The following is a 24316-nucleotide window of genomic DNA, read 5'->3' on the forward strand; positions in this document are numbered from 1 at the left end:
AGGTTTTAGATGTTTTTAAAGCTAATGGTAAAGGCCTCACTTTTAGCCATGAGAACCCCATTGGAAATAGCATACAGTTTTTAGATTTGAGACTACCTTTTTCAGAGGACCACGTTTGCTGGTGCTATTTACCGAGAGCAAAAAAAGATCTGTTGCCGTACGAGTCTGCCCACTCCAAGCTGGTGAAGAGGGCCATTGCCACACTATGTCTGGGATCCTCGCTCAAAAAGTCTTGTGAGCACAAGATGCGGGACAGCTTTCTTCACCAAATGGATCGGCTATCAAAAGCCGGCTTCCCTCATTCGGTCATTGCATCTGTGGCAGGATCTCTGCACCGCAAGCTAAAAGCAAGGGCGCGGGAAAACGAGGCTACAGCTTGTGAGCGGAGCGGCCAACGGCCGGTTGTTGTGCCTTACTTGCATAAGGTGAGCCACAATTTGAAAAAGGTGGCTCACAGGTACGATGTACCTGTGAGCCAGGTGTAGGGGGAGGGGAGAGGAAGAGGTGTGTGGAGAGGGCTTGCGCATGGTAAGGGTGATCACGCCGCACACCACCACCACCGGATTGAACTCCGCTGTAAGATGCTTCACATCTAATAAATGAGTCAGCTAAAGCATGCCACAAAAGTGTCTTTTCCCGAACAAACTTTTTCGGTGCCTCGCGAATAAGCCCACTGTCTCGAGTCCGTGCACGAGGAGCGCCGCAGTGCCACAAGAAGCGCGCGCAGGCGCGAGGCATTGTAGACGCTTGCACAGCGGTTCGCTGATCCTCTTGTAGAAAAGCCCACTGAAAGCAGCCTTTGCGGCAGTATAACCACGTACGAGCACCGAACCTACTACCAAACCTGCTTCGATCGACCGAGGTTCCCAACCAGATTTCCACGTCAACTCGAGCCTCCCGAAGCACAAACAACACCAGCTTAAAGCCCTGCTCCTGCAATTCAAGGACTGCTTCTGGTCATCGTCAAAAATTCGCATCAGAACCGAAGAAAGCGCCCGGCCAATCAGTCAGAGCCTATACCGAGTTTCGACGTGAGAACGCGAGGCCGTTAAGAAACAGTTCGACGAAATGCTAAGTGACTTCATCAGTCAGCCGTCTAAGAGTCCGTGGGCGTCACCTGTTGTGTTAGTGAAAAAGAAGGAAGGAACCCTAATTTTCTTCGTCAACTATCGTCGCCTGAACAAGGTCACGAAGAAGGACGTGTACCCTCTCTCACAAACAGACGACGTCCTAGATCGACTGCACAAAGCGAAGTAATTTTATCGATGGACCTCAAGACCAGCTACTGACAAATAGAAGTCTAGGAGAGAGACCGAGAAAAGACTGCATTTATAACACCAAAAGGGGTGTTCGAGTTCAAGGTCATGCCCTTTGGTCTTTGCTCTCACCCGCAACTTTTCAACGCGTCTCTTGGAAGGCGCCTTAGGTAATTCGGTTATTAAGGTTTTTCGTTATGTGGACGATTACTTGATCTTTTGTAGTGGTGAGGACTTTGAAAAGGTGGTAACTTCCGTGAGCGAAAAATTTGAAATAAATGGAGGTGGGCTGAGCCTAACTAAAGAGGTGCCTCAGAATAATAGAATACAATTTCTTGACATTTACTTAACGTTCCAGAAGAACCACGTGTGCTGGCAGTATTCTCCTAGATCTTCGAAACCGCTGTTAAATTTTGCGTCGAAGCACTCGAAGGTTGTAAAAAACGGCATCGCCATGTCTTGCCTTAAATCAGCCCTCACCAAGTCGTGTGAGCACAAAATGAGTGATAGCTTTAACGCACAGGTTACGCGTCTTTTAGATGTAGGGTATCCCCGTGATGCAGTGGCCACGGTTGCTGAACGTTTAAAGAAGTCTATTGTGTTAAGTCCAAGCATGGTTGCAGAAAGCGATAGGAAGAAACGTGTCGTAGGTATACCGTACATTCATTGCGTATCTCACAGGCTAAAGAAAGTAGGAAGTAGATACGGCGTTAATGTTGTTTTCACGGCGGCCAATAAGCTAGGTAAGATTTGTTCCGCTGTGCAGAGGAAGAATGAGCGAGTAAAAGACAAGAAGCGGACCGATATTGTCACGTGGTCGTGACGTCGACGAAGAAAGCAGTCGGCGTTTGTAGAATGAAACTGTTTATTTGGCTGAACTTGTGGCCGGGAAAATGAGAACTAGAACTACAGCAATACACGCTGTACAATGATAGCGGCGAACAGGGCGTCGTCAGTCGATCAACTGACAAGCGGCGAAGTGCGTCGGCTTTTATACAGGTGCTATCGAACTTTCCAGCGATATCGCTGTTGGCGGCGTTATCTCTCGACAAAGCTGGAACATTCTCGTGCGGCGCGCAATCTTAACGGATTGTTCCAAAACAATCGCGAAGCTTCCTACACATCACGGCGAGGCCTGCACAGCGCGTTACCCAAGTCTTTGTGGGTGAAGCTGCAACTCATGAAATATAAGATTTGCGGCAATGCCCCCCTCTGAAAAAGCATCGTCCCGATGCTTAAAAACAGAACATGAATACATGCAATACTAAAGAAAACTAATAAAGAAAGCAAACATTAGAGTCCTCAGGTGCGTTAACGAGCATAGTACGGTTTAAGGCGCACCACATGCACGACCTCGGGTCGAGCTCGGCGCCTCTGAGAGTTCGTGATGCCGTCGGGGACAACCTCGTAGTCGAGTGCGCCGAGACGTCGAAGTACCCTGTACGGTCCGAAGTATCGTCGAAGAAGCTTCTCGCTTAGTCCGCGTCGTCGTATTGGCGTCCAGACCCAGACACGGTCGCCGGGCTGGTACTCGACGAAGCGTCGTCGAAGATTGTAGCGACGGCTGTCGGTGTGCTGCTGGGTCTTGATGCGCAGGCGGGCCAGCTGTCGAGCTTCTTCGGCACGTTGTAAGTAAGCGGCGGCGTCGACATTTTCTTCGTCGGTGACGTTGGGTAGCATGGCGTCGAGCGTCGTCGCCGGGCTCCTTCCGTAGACCAACTTGTACGGCGTCATCTTCGTCGTTTCTTGGACGGCCGTGTTGTAAGCGAAGGTCACGTACGGAAGGACGGCGTCCCACGTCTTGTGCTCAACGTCGACGTACATGGCGAGCATGTCGCCGATGGTCTTATTTAGACGCTCGGTGAGGCCATTGGTCTGCGGGTGGTAGGCGGTGGTGCGGCGGTGGCTCGTCTCGCTGTATTTTAAGATCGCCTGAGTTAGGTCCGCTGTAAAGGCGGTACCTCTGTCTGTGATGAGGACCTCTGGGGCGCCATGACGCAAGACGATGTTCTCCACGAAGAACTTGGCTACCTCCGCGGCACTGCCTTTGGGCAATGCCTTTGTCTCGGCGTAGCGGGTAAGGTAGTCAGTTGCTACGACGATCCACTTGTTGCCGGAAGTCGACGTCGGGAACGGCCCCAGTAGGTCCGTCCCGATTTGCTGGAACGGCCGGTGAGGTGGTTCGATTGGCTGCAGAAGTCCCGCTGGCCTAGTCGGCTGTGTCTTCCGTCGCTGGCAATCTCGGCAAGTCTTGACGTAGTGGGCGACATCGGCAGCAAGGCGTGGCCAGTAGTACTTTTCCTGTATTCTGGCGAGCGTGCGGGAAACACCGAGGTGTCCAGCCGTCGGGTCGTCGTGTAGGGCCTGGAGGACTTCTGGTCACAATGATGAGGGCACGACAAGAAGATAGTCCGTTCGAAGTGGCGAGAAGTTCTTTTTCAGGAGAACGCCGTTTCAAGTTAGCTAGCCAACATAAGGCGTGATGGTCACTGACAACTTTGAAGGGCCTGCCATAGAGGTAGGGGCGAAACTTTGACGTAGCCCAGATGATGGCGAGGCATTCCCTTTCTGTTGTGGAATAGTTGGCTTCTGCCTTGGATAATGACCGGCTAGCATAACTGATAACCCTTTCAAGCCCGTCCGTCTTTTGCACAAGGACGGCACCGAGTCCTACGCTGCTTGCGTCGGTGTGTATTTCAGTATCGGCGCAATCGTCGAAATGCGCAAGTATGGCTGGCGTCTGCAGGCGTCGTTTAAGTTCCTCAAATGCTTGCACTTGCGCCGGTTCCCACCTGAATTCCACGTTAGTCTTCGTGAGAAGCGTGAGTGGTTCGGCGATGCGTGAAAAGCTTTTGACGAAGCGTCTGTAATAGGCGCATAAGCCGAGAAATCGGCGGACGGCCTTCTTGTCGGTGGGAGGCGCGAAGTCGGCGATGGCCGCTGTTTTCCGCGGGTCTGGGCGCACTCCAGACTTGCTGATCACATGACCGAGAAACAGGAGCTCGTCGTATGCGAATCGGCACTTTACTGGCTTCAGGGTCAGTCCAGAGGTCTTGATTGCTTGAAGTACTGCCTCAAGCCGCCGGAGATGCTCGTCGAAGGTCGAGGAAAACACGACGACGTCGTCCAAATACACAAGGCACGTCTGCCACTTCAATCCAGCCAGTACGGTGTCCATGACGCGCTGGAACGTCGCAGGTGCCGCGCAAAGACCGAAAGGCATGACCTTGAACTCAAAGAGGCCGTCGGGTGTTATAAAAGCGGTCTTTTTTCGGTCTCTTTCATCTACTTCGATCTGCCAATAGCCGGTCTTGAGGTCCATCGACGAAAAGTACGTTGCGTTGTGAAGTCGACCCAGGGTGTCGTCTATCCGTGGGAGGGGGTACACGTCCTTCTTCGTGATTTTATTCAGGCGCCGATAATCAACGCAGAAGCGCAGTGTCCCATCCTTCTTCTTCACTAATACCACGGGTGACGCCCACGGACTCTTTGAAGGCTGGATGATATCGTCGCGTAGCATTTCGTCGACTTGTTTCTTTATGGCCTCACGTTCTCGCGTCGAAACTCTGTAGGGGCTCTGTCGGAGTGGTCGAGAATTTTCATCTGTTATAATGCGGTGCTTAGCAAGGGGCGTTTGTCGGACCCGCGAGGACGACGAGAAACAGTGCTTGTATTGCAGGAGCAGGGTTTTGAGCTGGTCTTGCTTGACCTTCGGAAGGCTCGGGTTGACGTCAAAATCCGGTTCAGGACCTCTATTCGTCGAAGCAGGTTCGGCAGCATCGAAGAGGGCGAAAGCATCGCTGGCGGCTACACATTCGTCGATGTAGGCAACCGTCGTACCCATGTTGAGGTGCCTATATTCGTGGCTGAAGTTTGTCAGCAGTACCTTTGCTTTACCGTCATGCAGCTCGGCGATACCTCTTGCGACGGAAATTTGACGATTCAGGAGTAGTTGCTGATCGCCATCGATTACGCCTTCAAGGTTTGCAGGTTTTTCAGTGCCGACGGAAATAATGACGCTGGAGCGCGGCGGAACGGTCACCTGCTCTTCTATCACATTCAGTGCATGGTTCCCTGGCGTCGGGTGGGGCGGGAGCGCTTTGTCTGAGGTTAGTGTTATCGACTCAGACCTCAGGTCGATAACGGCGCCGTGGTCACTTAGGAAGTCCATTCCGAGTGTCACATCCCTGGAGCAGTTTTGTAGGATTACAAAGCTCGCAGGATAAGTGTGGTTATTGATAGTGACTCTCGCCGTGCAGACACCAATCGGTGTTATCAGGTGGCCTCCAGCTGTCCGGATTTCGGGTCCACTCCAAGCGGTCTTTACTTTCTTCAGCTTGGTGGCGAATGGCCCACTGACGACGGAATAGTCGGCTCCGGTGCCGACGAGAGCTGTGATGCTGTGGCCGTCGATAAGGACATCGAGGTCGCTAGTTCGTCGTCTTGCGTTGCGGTTAGGTCGTGGCGTCGGATCACGGCTTCGTCGATTTGTCCCGCTGTTTCTACGTTGCGTCGTCAGGTTTTCTTCGGGCCGCGAAGTTTCGTCGTGAGGGCTCCGTCCGGTTGGCGTCGTGTTCTGAAGGTCTCGTCGCGTTGTCGTCGTCGGCGGCCGCGGAGGATCTTCGGCATTTCGTCGTACAGCAACCGCACCTCCATCGGTTGCTGCCCTTAGTTTCCCGGATACGGGCTAGGCGACCGGCCCCGGTTCGGGCCAGTGTACTGCCGGCGGTGCGGTGACATGTAGCGGCCGGGCGACGGCGAGCGGGAAGCTCGTCGTTCTTCCCACTGTGTTCCGGTGAGGTAGTCGTCGATGAGGTAGTCCCCTAAGTGTGAAACAGTCTGTACATGGCGAGCATGTCGGCGATGGTCTTATTTAGACGCTCGGTGAGGACATTGGTCTGCGGGTGGTAGGCGGTGGTACGGCGGTGGCTCGTCTCGCTGTATTTGAAGGTCGCCTGAGTTAGGTCCACAGTAAAGGCGGTACCTCTGTCTGTGATGAGGACCTCTGGGGCGCCATGACGCAAGGCGATGTTCTCCACGAAGAACATGGCTACTTCGGCGACACCGCCTTTGGGCAAGACGTTTGTCTCGGCGTAGCGGGTGACGTAGTCAGTTGCTACGACGATCCACTTGTTGCCGGAAGTCAACGTCGGGAACGGCCCCAGTAGGTCCATCTCGATTTGCTGGAACGGCTGGTGAGGTGGTTCGATTGGCTGCAGAAGTCCCGCTGGCCTACTCGGCGGCGTCTTCCGTCACTGGCAATCTCGGGAAGTCTTAACGTAGTGGGCGACGTCGGCAGCAAGGCGTCGCCAGTAATATTTTTCCTGTATTCTGGCGAGCGTGAGGAAAACACCGAGGTGACCAGCCGTCGGGTCGTTGTGTAGGGCCTGGAGGACTTCTGGTCGCAATGGTGAGGGCACGACAAGAAGGTAGTCGGTTCGAAGTGGCGAGAAGTTCTTCCTCAGGAGAACGCCGTTCCGTAAGAAAAACGACGGTAGTCCTCGCTTGAATACCTTAGGAACAACGGCGGTCTTGCACTAGAGATACTCCCCCCGGTTCCGCGTCGGCTCGTTGCCTTTCGGCGAAGTCGTCGACACTTATAGTTCCGAGGAAGCAGTCACCGTCATCGTCTTGCGGCGGCGCATCGACGGGGGCACGAGACAGAGAGTCGGCGTGAGAGTGTTTTCGTCCGGACTTGTACACGACGGTAATGTCGAATTCTTGAAGCCTCAGACTTCATCGTGCGAGACGACCGGAAGGGTCCTTCAAGTTAGCTAGCCAACATAAAGGCGTGATGGTCACTGACAACTTTGAAGGGCCTGCCATAGGGATAGGGGCGAAACTTTGACGTAGCCCAGAGGATGGCAAGGCATTCCTTTTCTGTTGTGAAATAGTAGCTTCCGCCTTAGATAGGGACCAGCTAGCGTAACTGATAACCCTTTCAAGCCCGTCAGTCTTTTGCACAAGGACGGCACCGAGTCCTACGCTGCTTGCGTTGGTGTGCATTTCCGTATGTGCGTTGTGAAGTCGATCCACGGTGTCGTCTATCCGTGGGAGGGGGTACACGTCCTTCTTCGTGATTTTATTCAGGCGCCGATAATCAACGCAGAAGCGCAGTGTCCCGTCCTTCTTCTTCACTAATACCACGGGTGACGCCCACGGACTCTTCGAAGGCTGGATGATATCGTCGGCACGTCGGCTTTTATACAGGCGTCGGCTTTTATACAGTCGATCCAGGGTGTCGTCTATCCGTGGGAGGGAGTACACGTCCTTCTTCATGATTTCATTCAGGCGCCGATAATCAACGCAGAAGCGCAGTGTCCCATCCTTGACGCTCACGGCCTCTTTGAAGGCTGGATGATATCGTCGCGTAGCATTTTGTCGACTTGTTTCTTTATGGCCTCACGTTCTCGCGTCGAAACTCTGTACGGGCTCTGACGAAGTGGCCTGGTACTTTTTCTGTTATGGTGCGATGTCTTGCGACCGGTGTCATCCGAAGTCTAGACGACGATGAAAAGCAGTCCTTGTATTGCAGGAGAAGGGTTTTGAGCGGGTCTTGCTTGACCTTCGGAAGGCTCGGGCTGACGTCGAAATCTGGTTCAGGACCTCTTTTCGTCGAAGGAGGTTCGGCAGCATCGAAGAGGGCGAAAGCATTGCTGGCGGCCACACATTCGTCGATGTAGGCGACCGTCGTAACAATGTTGAGGTTATAAAGAGGTTTATTAGCGGCGACGATACTCAACAGCGACAGTCAAGGCGGGGCCGACTCTCAGCGCGAGTTGCGTTCTCTTCGAAAAGAGCCGAAGAGAGCGACCCACTAGGAGGTGTTCGAGAGGACGACCCATTACCAAAGTTCGATCGCTTCGCTACAATTACCCCGGGTACGAAAAGGGAGCCGCCTGGCCACCTAGCAACTTGTCACTATGAGGGGGTCGTGGTAGGGCTTCAGGCGCTCCACGTTGACAATGTCGCGCCCTCGACGGCGCAGGTCCGAAGATGGTTCTATGGGTTCGATCAGGTAGTTGACCGGGGATGTGCGTTCGACGATACGGTAGGGGCCTTCGTATTTCGGCAGTAGTATTGAAGAGAGGCCGGTTGCAGTGGTAGGGACCGAGAGCCATACGAGCGCTCCGGGGAGGAACGTGAACTCAGAAGGGGTGGTGCCACCGCGAAGGCTCTTCTGCCGCTCTTGTTCGTGCGTTGTAAAGGCCTTTGCAAGCTCGCGACACTCTTCAGCAAGCCTGGCTGTGTCAGAAATAGGCGCAGAATCAGATGGATCCGGCTTGTAGGGAAGGATTGTCTCGATTGTGTGCGACGGGTGCCTGCCATACAATAAGAAAAAGGGTGAGAAACCAGTAGTGCTCTGAGGGGCGGTATTGTAGGCGTACGTAACGAAGGGCAGAATGGCATCCCAATTTGTGTGGTCGGCGGCGACGTACATCGAGAGCATGTCGCCGAGCGTGCGGTTAAAGCGTTCGGTGAGGCCATTCGTCTGCGGATGGTAAGCAGTAGTTTTGCGGTGAACAACGCTGCACTCTTTGAGAATGGCTTCGACGACTTCTGACAAGAAGACACGGCCTCGATCACTGAGCAGCTCCTGGGGTGGACCGTGACGCAGCATGAATCGGTGGAGCAGGAAGGAGGCCACATCGCGCGCTGTAGCCGAAGGGAGGGCGGCAGTTTCAGCGTATCGCGTGAGGTAGTCTACAGCGACGATGGCCCAGCGGTTACCAGCGGACGTCAGAGGAAGTGGCCCGTACAAATCGATGCCCACGCGCCCAAACGGACGGTTAGGGCAAGGTAATGGTTGTAGACCGACTGGTGACACGTGCGTTGAAGGTTTTTGGCGTTGGCAATCGAGGCAGGAGCGGACGAACTTCTGCACGTAGCGGTACATTCCTCGCCAAAAGTACCGTTGGCGAATGCGGTGGTAGGTTTTCGATACCCCAGAGTGTGCACACTGCGGATCAGAGTGGAACGACTCGCATATGTGAGAACGCAGACTGCGGGGTATTACTAGTAGCCACTGGCGACCGTCGCCGTCGTAATTGCGTCGGTGGAGGAGGTCGTCGCGAACGGCGAAATGGTGGGCTTGACGACGCAATGCGCGAGAGGATGGTGTGACCGATGGATCGGTCAGCAAGTCTATGAGTGAGGCAATCTATTGATCCTTGCGCTGTTCGGTAGCGATGGTGTGAACGTCGATTGAAGCTACAGCTATGTGAGACACTGGGCTGTGGGCATTGTCGTCAGGCAAGAAAGAGCGGGACAGGGCGTCGGCGTCAGCATACTGGCGTCCGTTGCGGTACAGCACACGGATGTCGTAGTCTTGCAAGCGAAGTGCCCACCGGGCGAGACGGCCTGAGGGATCCTTCAAGGACGACAACCAGCATAGTGCATGATGGTCGGTGACGACATCAAATGGGTGACCATACAAATAAGGTCGGAACTTCGCAAGGGCCCAAATGATTGCCAGGCATTCTTTCTCCGTAACGGTATAGTTGGTCTCAGCTTTAGTAAGCGTACGACTTGCATATGCCACGACGTATTCCGGGAACCCAGGTTTGCGCTGCGCAAGGACAGCGCCGAGGCCAACACCGCTGGCGTCCGTGTGTACTTCTGTAGGGGCCGTAGGGTCGTAGTGGCGTAGTATAGGAGGAGACGTCAACAAGCTACGGAGCTTTGCGAAAGCGTCATCGCACTCGGACGACCACGAATTGAGGGGCCCGTTGCTGCCAAGGAGCTTCGTCAGCGGCGATATAATAGTCGCGAAGTTGCGGATGAAGCGCCGAAAGTAGGAGCATAGTCCTACGAAACTGCGCAGTTCTTTGACCGACGTAGGTTTGGGGAACTCTGACACGGCCCGAAGCTTGGCTGGATCGGGGAGAATTCCGTCCTTGGACACGACGTAGCCCAGTATTGTCAGCTGCCGTGCTGCAAATCGGCACTTCTTTAAATTCAGTTGTAGCCCGGCGTCGCTCAAACGCGTCAACACATCCCGTAGGCGTTGAAGATGCGTGGAGAAGTCCGGGGCGAAAACTACTACGTCGTCGAGATAACACAGGCACGTGTGCCATTTCAAGTTGCGCAGAACGGTATCCATCATGCGCTCAAAGGTCGCGGGCGCATTACACAGGCTAAATGGCATGACGTTGAATTCGTACAGGCCATCCGGCGTGACAAAGGCTGTCTTCGGTCGAGCGTCATCAGCCATGGGGACTTGCCAGTACCGTGAGCGCAAATCAAGCTATGAAAAGAATTCTGCTCCTTGCAGGCTGTCAATGGCGTCGTCTATTCGAGGTAGGGGATAAACGTCCTTACGGGTGATCTTATTTAGGCGTCGGTAGTCCACACAGAACCGCACAGAGCCGTCCTTCTTCGCAACAAGAACGACAGGAGACGCCCACGGACTGTTTGAGGGTCGAATAACGTCGCGGCGAAGCATGTCGTCGACTTGCTCGTTAATTACACGACGCTCTGCTGGAGATACGCGATATGGACGTTGCCGCAGTGGTGGTTGAGCGCCAGTGTCGATGCAATGGGTGACAGCAGACGTGCGGCCGAGAGGAGCTTGCGCGACATCGAACGAAGAACGAAATTCTTCCAACAGGCATAGAAGCTGGGAACGCTCGACCGACGTAAGGTTGTCAGCAATCGAGGAACGAAATACATCAGCGGATGACGAATCAGATGTGGAAACAGCACTGAGCGTACGAGAGCTGGCGCAGTGCGTGTCACCCGGTGCGTCCATAAGTTGTGCGTCTTCGAGGGGTTTCGCTCTGCCGAGACATTCCCCTCGCACCAACGTAACCATGAACGGGGATGGGTTGGTCACAAAAATATCCGTGTCGCCCTGAGTGATTTCCACGGTCGCAAATGGCACCAGCAAGCCTTTCCTAGTGAAAACGCGGTCACATGGAGAAAGAAGTGCAGCGGCGTCGCAGAGACCGGTGCAATAGACTGACACAGCCGTTGACGAATTCGCAGGAACTGTGATGTCGTCTTTTACGAATACCTTGGTCGCAGCCGATGAACTGTCTGCCAGCGTCAAATGTGAGAATGGTGAGAGCTCTAATTCGGCTGGTGCGCAATGAATGACGGCGTCGTGGCGGGCGAGAAAATCCCATCCCAGGATGACGTCGTGAGAGCATGAAGAAATTATGATGAATTCGACGGCGTACAGAGCGTCCTGAATGATGACACGGGCTGTGCATACCGCCGTCGGGTGAATACTTTGGGTGCTGGCTGTACGGAGGGAGAGCCCGGAAAGCGGCGTCGTCACTTTTCGTAGCAGGCGGCTTAGTTTAGCATCCATAACAGATACGGTGGCTCCAGTATCGATAAGGGCAGATGCGCGAACACCGTCCACAAAAACATCTATCACGTTCGATGGTCTTCGCTGAGGGCTTTCGCAGTTCGATAGCGTCGCAGCCCTTGCCTCGTGGACTGCGACGACTAGTTTTCCTGGTCGCGTGGGACCGAACGTGGCCGCATCGGTGACAGCGAACGGCGTCGTGGTGACGGGGAACGGCGGGTAGATGCAGCTGGGTGAGACGGCGGCGACGGAGGCGTAGGTGGGTCGTAATACGGCCGGTTCGACTGGACGGTGGCAGGCGACACGTCTCTAGGCGGCTGCACGCGATTGCAATAGCGCGCCACGTGGCCAGCGTAACCGCATGCCAAGCATATGGGGCGGTTGTCAGGAGTGCGCCATCGGTTCGCTGGGGCAGGGCCCGCCCATGGTGCAGGACGGGATTGACGGGACGGCAACTGATAGGACTGCATGGTGGGCTGCAGTCGTGGCCTGTGCGTGACGTCGGCGTAGGCTACCGGTACATCAGCTTCGCAAGAGTGAGGTCGAGTGGAGGCTTCGGCGTAAATGTGTGGGGCAGCCGTAGCGATTGATGGGGGCGGTCTTGCGACAACTTGGGCGTAACTCAAAGGTGCAGGAGCTGGATGGTGCTGGTGGTACTGGGGCATGACCTCCGCGATTTCCTGCTCAATTGCTCGACGGAGGGGCGGCAGAAGGGTGGTCGACGGCTGTTGAGCGTACCGAGGGCGAGCGAAGTCCAGCAGAGAGAACTGGCGCGCGATTTCCTCGCGCACGAAGGTCTTGATCTCTGCGAGCAACGCGGAGTGGTCGGGTATGGTCGACAAGCCAGCAAGCTCGGCGTCGCGTGATGGAGAGCGACGGGTCATCGATCGCTGCCGGCGCAGCTCCTCATAGCTTTGGCAGAGCGTTATGACCTCTGCCACTGTGCTGGGGTTCTTGGCGAGCAGCATGGTGAAGGCGTCGTCGTCGATGCCTTTCATGATGTGCCTGATCTTGTCAGAATCGGACATGGTGGCGTCGGCCTTCTTACAGAAGTCGAGGACGTCTTCAATGTAACTGGTGAATGATTCACCGGTCTGCTGAGCGCGTTCACGTAAGCGCTGTTCGGCCTGGAGCTTACGAACGGCAGGTCGGCCGAACACGTTGATAATGGCGGTCTTGAAGTCGGACCACATCGTAAAATCGGATGCGTGGTTGTTGTACCACAGGCCCGCCACACCCGCGACGTAGAAAACCAGGTTAGTAAATTTTCCGTCCTCCTCCCATTTATTGGGGACACTCACGCGCTCGTAAATGGCGAGCCAGTCCTCCACGTCGGTACCATCGGCGCCAGTGAAGACTGGAGGGTCGCGAATACGAGGGACACCGGGACATGTCGGTGCGGGCTGGGTCGTTTGCTGGGAGGCGTCTTGAGACATGGTAGGCGGCAAGGTACGGGATCGAAGAGCCAGGGGCATCGAACAAGGGCCGAAGTTGTTGTGAAGGCTCAGCACTCTCCACCAAATTATAAAGAGGTTTATTAGCGGCGACGATACTCAACAGCGACAGTCAAGGCGGGGCCGACTCTCAGCGCGAGTTGCGTTCTCTTCGAAAAGAGCCGAAGAGAGCGACCCACTAGGAGGTGTTCGAGAGGACGACCGATTACCAAGTTCGATCGCTTCGCTACAAGGTGCTTATATTCCTGGCTGAAGTTTGTCAGCACTACCTTTGCTTTACCGTCACGCAACTCGGCTGTACCTAACATCGTGGTTTAGCGCTAAAGAAAGACAGACACATGTGAGAGACAGGACAGGCGCTACTAACAACTGGTTTATTTTTTACTAACAACGGCTGTACCTCTTGCGACACAAATTTGACGGTTCAGGAGTAGGTGCTGGTCGCCCTCGATGACGCCTTCAAAATTCGCAGGTATTTCGTTGCCGACGGAAATGATGACGCTGGAGCGCGGCTGAACGGTCACCTGCTATTCTATTACATTCAATGCAAGGTTCCCTGGCGTCGCGTGGGGTGGGAGCGCTTTGTCTGAGGTTAGTGTTATCGGCTCAGACCTCAGGTCGATGACGGCGCCGTGGTCCCTTAGGAAGTCTATTCCAACTATCATATGCCTGGAACAGTTTTATAGGATTACAAAGCTCGCAGGATAAGTCCGGTTATTGATGGTGACTCTCGTCGTGCAGACACCTATCGGCGTTATCAGGTGGCCTCCAGCTGTCCGGATTTCGGGTCCACTCGAAGCGGTCTTTACTTTCTTCAGCTTGGTGGCGAATGGCCCACTGACGACGGAATAATCGGCCCCGGTGTCTACGAGGGCGGTGACCTTGTGGCCGTCGATGAGAACGTCGAGGTCGCTAGTTCGTCGTCTGGCTTTGCAGTTAGGCCGTGGCGTTGGGTCACGGCTACGTCGGTTTGTTCCACTGCTTTCCCGTTGCGCCGTCAGGCCTTCTTCGGTCCGCGAGGTTTCATCGGCAGGGCTTCGTCTGCCTCGCGTCGTGTTCTGCAGGGCTCGTCGCGTTGTCGTCGGCGGCCGCAGAGGATCTGCGGCATTTCGTCGTACAGCAACCGCACCTCCATCGGTTGCTGCCCTGGATACGGGCTAGGCGACTGGCCCCGGTTTGGGCCAGTGTACTGCGGGCGGTGAGGTGACATGTAGCGGCCGGGCGACTGCGAGCGGGAAGGTCTTCGTTCTTGCCCCTGTGTTCCGGTGAGGTAGTCGTCGATGTCGCGAGGCCGTTCGCCTGGCTATGGGCGCGGCGCGTTGACGGCGAATCCGCGTAGCCCCATCTGTCGGTACTGGCAGCGGCGGTACGTGTGGCCGGCCTCCCCACAGTGGTAGCAGAGCGGGTGGTTGTCAGGGGCGCGCCAAACGTCGGTCTTTCGGCGGGTGTAGCTTTGGCCTGCAGGCGGGCGGGATGGCGACGGAGGTGGCGGCGGTGTCTGGCGACGGAATTGCGATGGTGCGGGGCGTTGGTGATTGCGCGGAGTGGCGGCAGCGTGGCGTGCAACGGCAGCATAGCTCATGGCTTCCGGCTCAGGTTGCGGCGGTGCAGCAACTCTCAGCGAATGCGGAAGTCTTCGCGAACGACGTCGGCTATGGAATGGACATGGGGTTGCGATGCATAAAACATCTTTCGGAGCTCTTCGCGCAGGACCGCCCTTATCGTCTCACGAAGGTCGTCGGAGCCCAGCGCATGTCTTTCCCCGTAGTTCGTCGTCGGCATGCGGCGTTTGTATTGCCTCGTATGCATTTCTAGGGCCTTTTCAATCGTTGTGGCCTCCGAACTGAGCTCCGTGACTGTTTTGGGCGGGTTGCGTACAAGTCCGGTAAAGAGCTCTTGCTTCACTCCCCGCATCAGGAAACGAAGCTTTTTTTCTTCGGACATAGCGGGGTCGGCGTGCCGGAACAATCGGGTCATTTCTTCGGTGTACATCCAGATTATTTCGTTCGGGAGCTGTACACGGGTCTCCAACAGGGTTTCGGCTCTTTCCTTGCGGACGACGCTGCCGAAGGTGTCCAGAAATGCGGCGCGAAAAAAGTCCCAGGTTGTCAGCATGCCTTCTCTATTCTCGTACCATGTCCGAGCAGTGTCTTCTAGGGCGAAATACACGTGCCGTAGTTTGTCTGCACTTGTCCAATTGTTAAAAACGGCGACCCGGTCGTACCTTTCCGGCCAGCTCTCCGCATCTCCTAGCGACGACCCGTGGAAGGTTGGCGGCTCTCGGGGCTGATGTAGCCGGATCGACGTTCGAGGTCCTGGGGCGGTCATCGTTACAGTTGAGGTCACAGCGCTAGGTGGCCTGGCGTTGCCAGGAAGGAGTCCGTACTCTGGCTTGAGTCCTAGCTGCAGGCGACTAGTTCGACGGTCCGGGATGTCTTGAAGTTCTTCTTCTTGACTACTTGGACTTGGATCCCAACTCCGTGTGGGCTTCCGGAACATGGACGAACCAGCACTTCCACCAGATGTCACGTGGTCGTGATGGTGAAGAAGACTCCAGGAGAACTTGGAAATGCCTAACTATTTATTTGGCCGAACTTGTGGCCGAGAAACGGAAAGTTAATTTACAGCAATACACACGGTATCCACTGATAGCGGCGAACAGAGCGTCGACCGTCGATCAACTGATAAGCGCTCAAGCGTGTCGGCTTTTATGCTGGCGCTATCGAACTTTCCAGGGATATCGCTGGTGGCGGCGTTCTCTCTCGACAAAGCTGGAACATTCGCGTGCTGCGCGCAATCTTAACAAAACGATCTACTACAATCGCGAAGCTTCTCGAACACTGCTTCGCAGACAGCGTCGAGCGTTGATAACCGTCCTTGCTGGTCAAACCCGAATACATCAAAATAAAACAAGAAGTGGGCGTGGTAATATGGTGCTGCCACCTGGCAGTGGCCCTGGGTTCTGCACAAGCTCAAGTTTCCCGACGCCATTGCCAGATGGCGTCCATATCTCACGCAGCGTCTTCTATTTTATCAATGCCAGCCAGATGCGGCCGATTCAACACAGAGGAGAACAGCATCATGGGTAGCCGCACATGAGACCAGGACTCATGTAGTACGGCCGGCAGAAGGCTGTTGTATTTCCACGACATTTGCAGCGAAGCACGCAGATACGCGGCCATTTTTTTTCAAAGACGACCGCAACCCACAATAAATTTTTTCCCACATAAAGTTTATTTGTCTCTCTCCTCTTTCCTTAGTGTACATCCAATGAAAGTCTTCCTCGTCCTTTTCTTGTTCTCATGTGATCATTTGAAAGAAAAAAATGAGGAACCCGCGTGCAGCAGCGTCGCCAGAAATTGGTTTCGGGGTGGGCGCGGGGGGTACAATCATACTTTATGTATGTATGGCTGTATGTGTGTGTGGGTAAGTTCACATGCAGAAGTGGAAAAAATAATTTTTGGGGTGGAAGAGGGGGTTGAACGCCCTACCCCCTCGCCCCGGCTACGCCAGTGTCTGCGAGTATGCCAAGAGTACGCCACGCACAGCTGCAATCCATTTGCTCAAAGCAGTCATCAGAGAGCAGGCTAGGCCAAAGCATTTCGCTTTGAGCCAAGCGCAACGACGTTGAACAGAATCTTTGTGTATATTGCGCGTTTGGGCTCCGACGACTAAATTGTGACTCCGGGAGTGTAGTTGGTTGTGCGACGTAACGTAGATAGCAACATTCGAATGCAGGCGTCAGTAAACTTGGGACGAGATGCTTCTTACGGCGTGCCGACATTTTGCATAGGACTTTATGACAACTGTGTGTTTAAATGTGAATCTCGTGTATAAGACGTTATATTCGCTCTCTCTGCAGGGGGGCCTGCGCAGCGTCGTCTGGGCTGATTGCGTACAAGCATTGGTGATGTTTGCGGCACCGCTGTCGATCATTGGCAAAGTGCTGTACGACTCTGGAAGTGCAAGCCCGCCACTTAGGTCCATGAGCGACTTCAACTATGCAGAATACGTGTTCCGGTGAGTATTCGGATGGGGGCGCAAATCTAGCATAGTTCATGCTCTCTGCCAGGCCTACGCAGAGGTACTGTTGTGTGCACTGCAATTACCATATCTTTACTGCGTAAATGTTTTCGACTGCTTTGTTCCGCTTTGAAATTGACACAAGTCTCAGTAGATGACATAATCAACAAATGAAGGCACACAAGACAAGAATGCCATAATGACAGCCATCTCATAAGGATAACATCAAAAGGACAACACATAACGAGAAGCAAACTTTGATAACAACGAGGTCGTGAAGAAAATAATATAATGCACGATGTTGAAGATGAGCATTATATCCTCGCATTTTCAGAGGATGTGACTTTGGTTTCCTATGGCATTTTTATGAAAATTTTTGCATATTGCATGAACCTCTCTGCCCACGGCTGCCACGTTTGGCTACTTTGCGCCATTTCGGCTACTTTTTTTAGGCTGGTGGCGGCAGAAAAAAAAAAATTGGGGGACGCTTAAGCTTCGCCTTTAAGAGTTGAACGGGATAGCGATATCCTGCCACTAGTGCGCACTTCGAACACTACGAGCGTTCAACAGAATGCGCGCACCAAAGTGTGTGTCTTATGTAATGGGTAGCATGCTTTAAACCAGGAGCAATTATGCGCGATAAACTTTTTCGAAGTTGCGATGCACCCACTACGTGGTCTTAAGGGAATACGCGCAGTAATGTGTGTGCCTTTTGTAACGGGTGGCTGTCTTTAAACCACCAAGTCGTTATGATGTTGACATGGTGTGACGCTCTATGGCAATGTATGCTTGTACCACGCAATATTCCTGCGATATTACATCTCGTACTGTGACACCTGTATACAGGACGCGTGTTTTTGGGAAGCATGAAAGTTACTTTCAGTGCAGCTCCAAGCAGAGGCGTGGCTGTGTGGTAGAACACGTGTTTGCCACGCAGCCGGCCTGGGTTCGATTCGCACTCGGACCCAACGTTTTTATTATTTATTTTATTTGCAGCTTTTTCGATTTTTCGGTCACGGATAAGATGATGATTTTTCGCTCACAACCAACGGGGCCGACGCCGACGGCGGAATTTCTGCGAAACGTTAAAACGCCAGGCCTGCACGGAAAGCGCAGCACAGTCAGAGCGAAAGCTGGAAGAGCAGCATTTCTAGAGGCCGTTATATACGCTCTCTTGTGGCTACTAATACAAGTACACTAGCAATGTACCCACTACGCCCAAAAATCATAATTTTTGTGAAGTTGGGAAGCACCCACGACGACATTATTCGTCATTCTGTAAAGAAGCGAGGTATCATCTGTAAGGCATTATGTGCACTTTGTTGATGCGACGGTTGATGACAATGAAGAATTATGGCTGATCCCTTTTTAATGGGTTGGAAGCTTTAAACTACCCACTCCGTAATTCGCATTGTGTGACACCCGGTCGTTATTTAACCCTGTCACCACGCTTTATAACACATGTTAACGTGAGAAATAGAGAGAGAGAGAGAGAGAGAGAGAGAGAGAGAGAGAGAGGGAATTAACTTTATTGAGACCCCGAGGAAATGGATCATGGGAGCCTTATGGGCTTCCTTGGCAACCAATAGAAGTGCACTTGCGAGGTACCCACTACGCTATAAATCATCATAATTTTTTTTATGTAGGGAGGCAGCCACTATGCAATTTTTCGTAATTTCGTGGAGAAACGTGGTGCCCACTAAACACCTGTAAGACATTATGTGCACATTGTTGATGCTGTGGTTGATGACGATGGAGAATTATGGCAGAGCCCTTTGTAATGGGTTGGAAGCATTCAACAACCCCCTCGTTGCGCAATTCGCATTGTGTGACGCCTAGTTACAGAATTCGCGTTGTGTGAGGCCTGGTTGTAATTTTGCTCTTCTACCACACTACATTACATATGTAAATGTGGTTCCTTCCCGACATGAAGCCTGTATAGGGTCTTTTTGCACGGCAGTTTGAAGCACTGGCATGGCTCTGAGGTAGAATACTGGACTCCCACGCACAGGGCCCAGGTTTGAACCTCGTTCCATCCTGGATATTTTTTCTGATTTAGTTTTTTTCTTATTTCGCGCGATAGTGGTTACGGACACCGGCGGCGGCGGCGGAAAACTACGGCGCCAAAAACGGCCTTTGTTGTGATCTCATAACAGCTTTCGCTGTAAAATAGTCTTGGCTACTTGGCTCCTTTTTGGCTACCTTCTTGGCCCCTAGATTTGAGCAAATTATCAATAACTGATGAAGTCGCAGCCGCTGGCGTTCGAGTATATGGTGCCAAACATAGCTGTCAAAGCGTGCTTGCAACTCCGAGAATTTAATTTGGCACTTTGATTACGCAGCAAATGAACTTTATTGAAAAGGATGACGCATTGGCCTAAGCAGGCGTAAAGGTCAGTGGTGGCGATCATAACTTAATATAAAGAAACTGCACGTTTATAACCTGCCATTCAAGATGGTCTTGCACACACACACACACACACACACACACACACACACACACACACACACACACACACACACACACACACACACACACACACACACACACACACACACACACACACACACACACACACACACACACACACACACACACACACACACACACACACACACACACACACACACACCACACACACACACACACACACACACACACACACACACACACACACACACACACACACACACACACACACACACACACACACACACACACACACACACACACACACACACACACACACACACACCACACACACACACACACACACACACACACACACACACACACACACACACACACACACACACACACACACACCACACACACACACACACACACACACACACACACACACACACACACACACACACACACACACACACAAAACGCTTTTACGAACACGTTCCCGAACCCGGTCGCGTATCACTACTGCTGCCCAGAGTTATACTCCGATATATGTAATCGAAGGGCGGAGCTATATCGAAGGGCGGACCATATATTGTGGGCTTGCCGCAGAGTGCTAGGGCTAGATAGAACATTCATTAACGGAGAGCAGTGGGAGACCACACTGCTAAGCGCAGACCCAGAAGTGCAACTCCAAGTCCTTCGTCAAGCCGAGGATGCCCCCATAGCACAAGGACTCATGGCTGCCACCTAAAGAAGGGAGCCCATTCTTCCCAATCTTGCCGTTTTAAATAAAATTTATTTCCTTGGATAACTGCATGGGGCTCAGCGAGAACTGTTGCGTAGGGCCTCGTTTTGCAGGTCACAAATTGCTGAACGCGGCTTTAAACCACAATTGGAAGTGAACAGGAATCGAAGGCGCTCCGCAACCAGGGCGCTATGCACTCATCGACATTAGAAATGGGATATAAAAGATTTCAAGTGAGGACTGAATTACCAGGACACAAGGGACAAAGGCGGCAACGCAAACATTCACTAACAACAGATATTAGTGAACGCTTCTGTTGCCGCCTTTGCTTTTGTGTCCTGGTTTTTTTAAAAGGCTCTCTTTAGAATGTCGTACCAACTATCCCAACAGTCAATCCTTCTAGGATATCCGATGAACTGCTTGTATCATTTCTTAGGCTTAGGTACAGACTGCGACTCTGGATTCGTCATTACGGACAAAATAACTTAAAAAGTGGCTACAATTTATGCCTCAATGCAAGCAACTGTGATTTTGAGCGCACTCATCATGCCGTAGATTCACTTTCGTTGTCGAAACTTCTAGTCATTTCAAGAAAATTCATGCAAGACGCGTGAAGGGAGTCATTTTTTTCAACAACCCAAACACTAAGTTATCATGCATGAAGTGATTTTAAGGTTAACGATGTATGCTGGAATCTCGGGAAATATGATTTTGAAGTGTTCGTGCTGCACATATTTACATTTCCACCGAAAAGCTTTTGCATTTAGCCAATGCAATAAAAATAGGAAAGTAAGTTTTCACACAAGCGTGGCTACTGTTGCCTATCTTTAGTGCATTTGGCTGAAGTTGGCTACTTTTTAGCTAGTTTTGCCAATTCGCTGGCCATTTTTCGTCTTTTCGACCTGCCAACACTGTCTCCGCCTGTGAAGTGCGCTAAGCGGCGCGGAGTGGTTAGGGTATCAGTTTAGGCTCAGCGGAGAATAGTAGCCTGCGCTCTCGTAATCTTGCTGTGCGGTATGGGGTAAAATCGCTTGTCATCTTTCTACATATTAGTAAGGTCGTTGTAGGACGTCACTGCCTCTCCTGTCGGGGGGCCCTGTTCCAAGCAAAGCGCAACCCGGTTTGCTAACCCTCGGGCCACTTTATGTGCTTCCTCGTTACCGGGGTTTCTCGAGTGAGCGGGGACCCAAACCAGATTGATTTTGGATTTCTGGTTGAAATTTCTCGGCACCTTGGATGTATTTAGTTTCACACTTCCCCTCATAAAACTGAGAATAGTCGCTAAGGACAGTGTGTTTACTAAGATGCGGCTCTAGTTGAAGCCACATTTACGATTCAAATTTTCCGTCCACTGCACTCAGGGTGTATGTGGTGTGACGCACGTGCTTGGCGCTTCGCGCAAGACCTTTATTAGTGTTTGCCGCCAGCCAGCTCCGTTGACATTCCTGTTGTTGTTCCCTTGATATTTGCTCTTAAGCGCGCTGACCTGTGGGAATCCTAATCACTGCTACTGTGCAACATAAGTAGAATGTACTTCTGCGAGCTGGTCGTCTAATTTATTTCATTTTGCTGCGATGTGGAGGACATGTTTCCTTTACGAGTAGGCTGCACTACAATATAGACTGTGGGAAAGCCGGCTTACAAAGAACAAGCTTACAGCGATTTCCTTAATGTCATCTTCACTTTTAGACGCAACTGCATTGCTGGAAAGACAATTTTGCACGGACAATCGAATTAATTTTTGGGGTTTAACGTCCCAAAACCACGGTATGGTTATGAGAGACGCCGTAGTGGAGGGCTCCGGAAAATTCCACCACCTTGAGTTCTTTAGAGGGCTCATGAAGCACCCCCTGGGCTTCTTGAAAAAACACATCCTACGGAAAGCTGACATGGCTGTGAACTGCACAGCCATATATTGCAGTCGTGCGCTCCGCGTAAAGGCTACAAGAGGAGCGCGAAGTTGCTGTTTTCTCAGGCGCCCTCTTTTCAAACAGAGGCCCGTTCTCACTCTCGCCGGTGGGCGGGGCGCCCGTCAGTACGTAGCGTTCTGTTTCTCCGCGTCGCGAAAGACATAGCATCCTCAATGGCCGATAGCCGACATAAACTAAGAGTGGCGTTCGGATCATATGCGCTTCTTGCCGCCGGGTGCCGCCACTTGCCAGCGCCGCACTCCTCAGTCTGCTAACTTTACGCGGTAGCCACACCCGCCCACTCGAATCACTGCCGGAGAGCGATCGGGTTTCATGACGCGCGTTGGCGTAACTTCCTTCCCCCGCGCTATCTCTTCCTGTGTAGCTTCCAGTGCGCTCGTCGGGACGAGAAAAGAGAGAAAGCGCTGGGAGCGTGCGCCAAACCCTCGAACTCCGCTCGTTCTTGACGGATTCGAGAAATTTTTGCGGCAATCAATTCGGGAGGCAGTAAACTCCGATAATGAGGTCATTAGATCAATACTTGGAAAAGTGGTTCATGAACCCTTTAACGTGCACTTAAATCTAAGTACACAAGCCTCGAGCATTTTCGCCTCCATCGAAAATACGGCCGCCGCGGCCGCGATTCGATCCCGCGACCTGCGGGTCAGCAGTCGAGCACCATAACCACTAGACCACCGTGGCGGGTAGGCAGTAGAAACCTTCTTATCTTAAAGCGCCCCTCACCAGGCTCGACAATTTTGAGCTGACGAGCGCAATGCATACACTGGGTGTTCATGATCACGTCTGCAAAAATTTGCAACGCGACGCGTCGCGGAAATGGGTCAAATTTCAAGCTGAACGCTGCTTGCTTTTCTTCTCGAGGGCGCGCGCCGAGAGAATGAAGGGATGACGTACGCGATGAAATGTTTGTCCTATATAAACGCTTCCGCAGGTCAAGGGTATTTCATAAACTACACCAGATGTACAATCAGTGAAAACTTTGGCGGGGTGTTTTTAGCACGCAGAGCGCTTTTCTTTGTGCATCATTGCGAATACTTTGGCCAATTTGCATGGGGTGGTAAAAACCGTTCTTACTAGAAACCAATTCGCAACTTTTTTACATTGTGCGATGAACGGTGAAAGTAGGACATTACAAGAAGTGGCTGCTTGACTACTCTAGGCTGCTTTTCTTTTCCTACTGCTTTCACGCTCTGCAAAACACGCTCACAGCAACTCATAGAGAGCTCAGACAGATAGCCAGCTTTGCTCTTGCGTTCAACTTGGTAGGCAAGGCTCTCTTGGACTCTGTGTTGGCACGATTTCTCCAAAGCTCAACGGCAGCGGAGCGTCACAATGGCTCTTTTGGTTAGCTTGGAATGAGCGCTGTTATGTGGCAACAAAGCCTTACCATTGTTCTTTGGCTGTACTTCCAACACACCTGAGCTTGATCAAATACTAATCTGAAATCTAGGAGCTGTAGGCTATTGTTGACAGGCTTCTCGTGAGTGAACTTAAGGCCATCGGAGACGGTAGAGAACTGCTCTATGATCAATGAAACCTTACTCTAAAAATAGCATAGCTAGGAGCTTCAAAGAAAGCAATATAATCGTCAAAGTACCTAAGTTTTCGCCACACACCTGTATGTGATATACATGACGTAAGTTTGCGGTCGATGGAAGCAAGGTAAATGTCACTTAGTATCGGAGCGACCAACGACCCAATGCATATTTCTTTCTTCTGAATAAAAACTTATCTGCATGTATTATAAGAGAGGAGTTCAAGTAGACGTCCAAGCTTTCTAATAAATGTTCGCTACTCAGCTGGCTATCTGTCTGAGCTCTCTATGAGTTGCTGTGAGCGTGTTTTGCAGAGCGTGAAAGCAGTAGGAAAAGAAAAGCAGCCTAGAGTAGTCAAGCAGCCACTTCTTGTAATGTCCTACTTTCACCGTTCATCGCACAATGTAAAAAAGTTGCGAATTGGTTTCTAGTAAGAACGGTTTTTACCACCCCATGCAAATTGGCCAAAGTATTCGCAATGATGCACAAAGAAAAGCGCTCTGCGTGCTAAAAACACCCCGCCAAAGTTTTCACTGATTGTACATCTGGTGTAGTTTATGAAATACCCTTGACCTGCGGAAGCGTTTATATAGGACAAACATTTCATCGCGTACGTCATCCCTTCATTCTCTCGGCGCGCG

At 52.3% G+C, this 24316-nt stretch overlaps 1 protein-coding gene across 1 annotated transcript in view; it reads left to right on the forward strand.

The window, feature by feature from the left end:
• LOC125759082 (putative sodium-dependent multivitamin transporter) overlaps positions 1-24316 on the forward strand; it is a 124317-nt gene that overhangs the window by 33518 nt on the left and 66483 nt on the right. The window contains exon 7 of the mRNA XM_049417335.1: positions 16888-17045. Within this exon, the coding sequence (XP_049273292.1) occupies positions 16888-17045 (158 nt within the window). The remainder of the gene's footprint in view (positions 1-16887; positions 17046-24316) is intronic.

Source organism: Rhipicephalus sanguineus, chromosome 7, assembly GCF_013339695.2.
Source record: "Rhipicephalus sanguineus isolate Rsan-2018 chromosome 7, BIME_Rsan_1.4, whole genome shotgun sequence".
NCBI lineage: Eukaryota > Metazoa > Arthropoda > Arachnida > Ixodida > Ixodidae > Rhipicephalus > Rhipicephalus sanguineus.